General features: G+C 56.5%; 1 protein-coding gene across 1 annotated transcript; it reads left to right on the forward strand.

The window, feature by feature from the left end:
- Nucleotides 1-210: 210 nt before the first annotated feature.
- Nucleotides 211-2,380, forward strand: VOLCADRAFT_101200 (uncharacterized protein; the record flags this gene model as incomplete). The annotated part of the gene is made up of 6 exons (XM_002959642.1): nucleotides 211-457; nucleotides 721-1,185; nucleotides 1,278-1,366; nucleotides 1,524-1,971; nucleotides 2,036-2,076; nucleotides 2,177-2,380. The coding sequence occupies 6 exons, from the start codon at nucleotides 211-213 to the stop codon at nucleotides 2,378-2,380; spliced, it is 1,494 nt and encodes a 497-aa protein (XP_002959688.1).
- Between the last annotated feature and the right edge of the window lie 241 nt (nucleotides 2,381-2,621).

A 2,621-nucleotide genomic window follows, 5' to 3' on the forward strand; every position in this document is an offset into this window, starting at 1 on the left:
GGTACTCTGGTGGTTCGGATGACCAAGAGCACCACCAGCCCACCCAGCAGTGCAGTTCGTTGCAACAGGTGCGGGACCATTTGGGCAACACTGGAGCATACGGCTTCCCGGAGGACTTTCCGCCGCATGAGGCGGGCCCATCTAGTCTGCCACGGCAGCGTCGGTGTGAGACGGATGGTATTGACGACGAGCAGGAGTCTATTCTTTCCGATGAAGAAGCAGAAGTGGATGCGACACGGCCACAAGACGCGGACGGCCAGCATGAGGAATGGATGCTCCCTTCGTGGCCGCCACAACCTTGGCATGGAGCCACGGCCGGATCCCACTGCTCTGGGTGTGTGGCTAGTGCTGTACTGCATGCATGTGGAGCGCTCTGGGGAGAATTGTACAGTGCACACCAACGAGGCTGGCGACGACATCATCATGATGTGCAATGACTGCATTCATGCCTTGGAATGTAAGCACTAAACACTGGGTCGGGGGAACGAATGTGTGGCAACATATGTATTTGATGGGTTTTGGCGGCTGCTTTCCTGTGGGATGTTGTTCGTTGTGGCCGGTTCTGGGGTAGGCTGCTGGGACATACGCATTTCATGAGAATTTGCATGCGGTGCTTTCGTTGCCGATCATGTGTGCTGGGTGTTCATGCATGCACGCACACAACCGCACTGGTTATTCTGGCTGGTCTGCCCTGCCTGTGGCTGCTGCCTCCGCATCCAGGCGGACGCATCCCGGAGGCTGCTCTCGCACGCTATGATGGTGGAGACGTGCCGGAAATCAATCAGGATGGGCAGCATCTGGAGTGGCCTACCGTGCTGGAAGCCAACATACTGGGGCTGGGCCATGTGCAGCAGCAGATCTACACGCTTAAGGTTAAGAACCGGCCGCCTGACTTGCAGCCCATCACCGTCACAATGCACAAGATAGCCATGGCGAACCCATCACTCGATCAGTGGGTGGACACCATCCCATGCTCTGCTGTGTCGTTGCCGGAGAACATCACCGTCCTCTGCATGGATGTCGTCAGCAGCAAGGAGGAGCTGCTAGAAAAGCTCAAGAGCACCAAGGTGTTGTCCATCCGAGCAGCTAATATTGTGGCCTGGGTCAACTACCTCAGCAACCTCACCTCCGAGAGGCATATCGATGACCAAGCGATGAAGGAGTGGCAGGCAATGGACCCAGAGTGTCACAAGCGGACAACACACCGGAGGATGCTGGTCTCGAGGAGCTCGGAGTTCTGGTGCCTGTTGTCCCTGACACAACTGTGCCGGGATTAGGTGATGATGCACGAAACCCGGTGGAGCTACACCGTGAGCTGACAGCGGAACACCGGCTGGTCTTTGCGTCTGGGGGCCGTGGTTCTAAGGTAAGCTGGTTATGGGTGGGTGAAGTGTATTCCCTGATGCGCTGCTACTCTCGTGCATGACATACCCGCATAAGGCTTGTGCCTCCTCACTGATATGCATATCACAATCGACCTGCCCAATGCATGCTCCCTGCTCTATGCCTCCGCCCTGCTGCAGATCCTGGACTACTCCCGGGAAGATGTGCTTGCCAGCAACTTCCCCACCGCATTTCTGTACACAAAGGGCGGCCTCCGTCCCCTGGGTATGAGCAACCGGACCTTCTTCCAGCATGTGTCTACGCGTGTGCCACAGCAGCAGCTCAGCGGCAACCTCCTCATGCTCGCCCGCATGGTGGACGTGCTCAACATGGAGGACGCAAAAGTGCAGACATGGGTTACAGTGAAGTGCTGCCAGCAGGACATCGACACGGTGGGCGCCATCCCGCGAGAGGCTGTCAAAGCGATGGCGGACATCCTGGCATTGCCGAAGATGCACCCGGATCGCCGCCACCTGCTCCAAGACATGTCACCTCTCGTGCACACCCTCGTCACCTCTCTTCGGCGAACAGTCGCACGCATCGACATGACAGATGCATATTACCACAACATGCACGCCAATCTACGTGGTGTAGCCACCGCAACCGGGCTGCCAATCCTCATGTTTAATGTCAACCCCGCCGACTTGCACAGTGCGGCTGCAGTCGTGGCCGCTGGGCAGTTTCTGGAATTTGGTGAGGATGGTGCTCCGTTGTGGAAAAGCGTGTCATGGACAAGTGGTGGCGGGTGCGAAACAACCCCTACACCAGCCAAGCACTCCTCAACACGGTTAAGCTCGCCTTTATGGACATCCTTTTTGGTTTCAAACCTGGCGACAAGCGGCAGAGCAACCCCGACTGCTTCTGTGGCACCGTGTTCCACATCTGCATCTGTTACATGGCGGCCCGCGGTGAGGAACTGCATCTCTTCGCAGTGCCCTGCATGATGGCTGACTTTTGCAATGCAACGCTCCGGTGCTGCTATACTACACATTCCTAATATGCGGTTTCAGCCGCACATGCCGTACACAAAGCACCATACACCCGTGAATGTGAAGCACCAGGGCATGCGACCGCGAGTACACACAACGTGTGTGCACATGAATGTATGACCGCATGAAACCGTACGTGTAGTACTGCAAATATTTGCCGAACGCAAGGATGTGAGATGTGAGGTGTGACGGTGAGACATGTATGTGACAAGGATGTATGGTGGGGATGTGAAGTGTGAGGATGCAACA

This window comes from Volvox carteri (genome assembly GCF_000143455.1).
Source record: "Volvox carteri f. nagariensis unplaced genomic scaffold VOLCAscaffold_469, whole genome shotgun sequence".
Lineage (NCBI taxonomy): Eukaryota > Viridiplantae > Chlorophyta > Chlorophyceae > Chlamydomonadales > Volvocaceae > Volvox > Volvox carteri.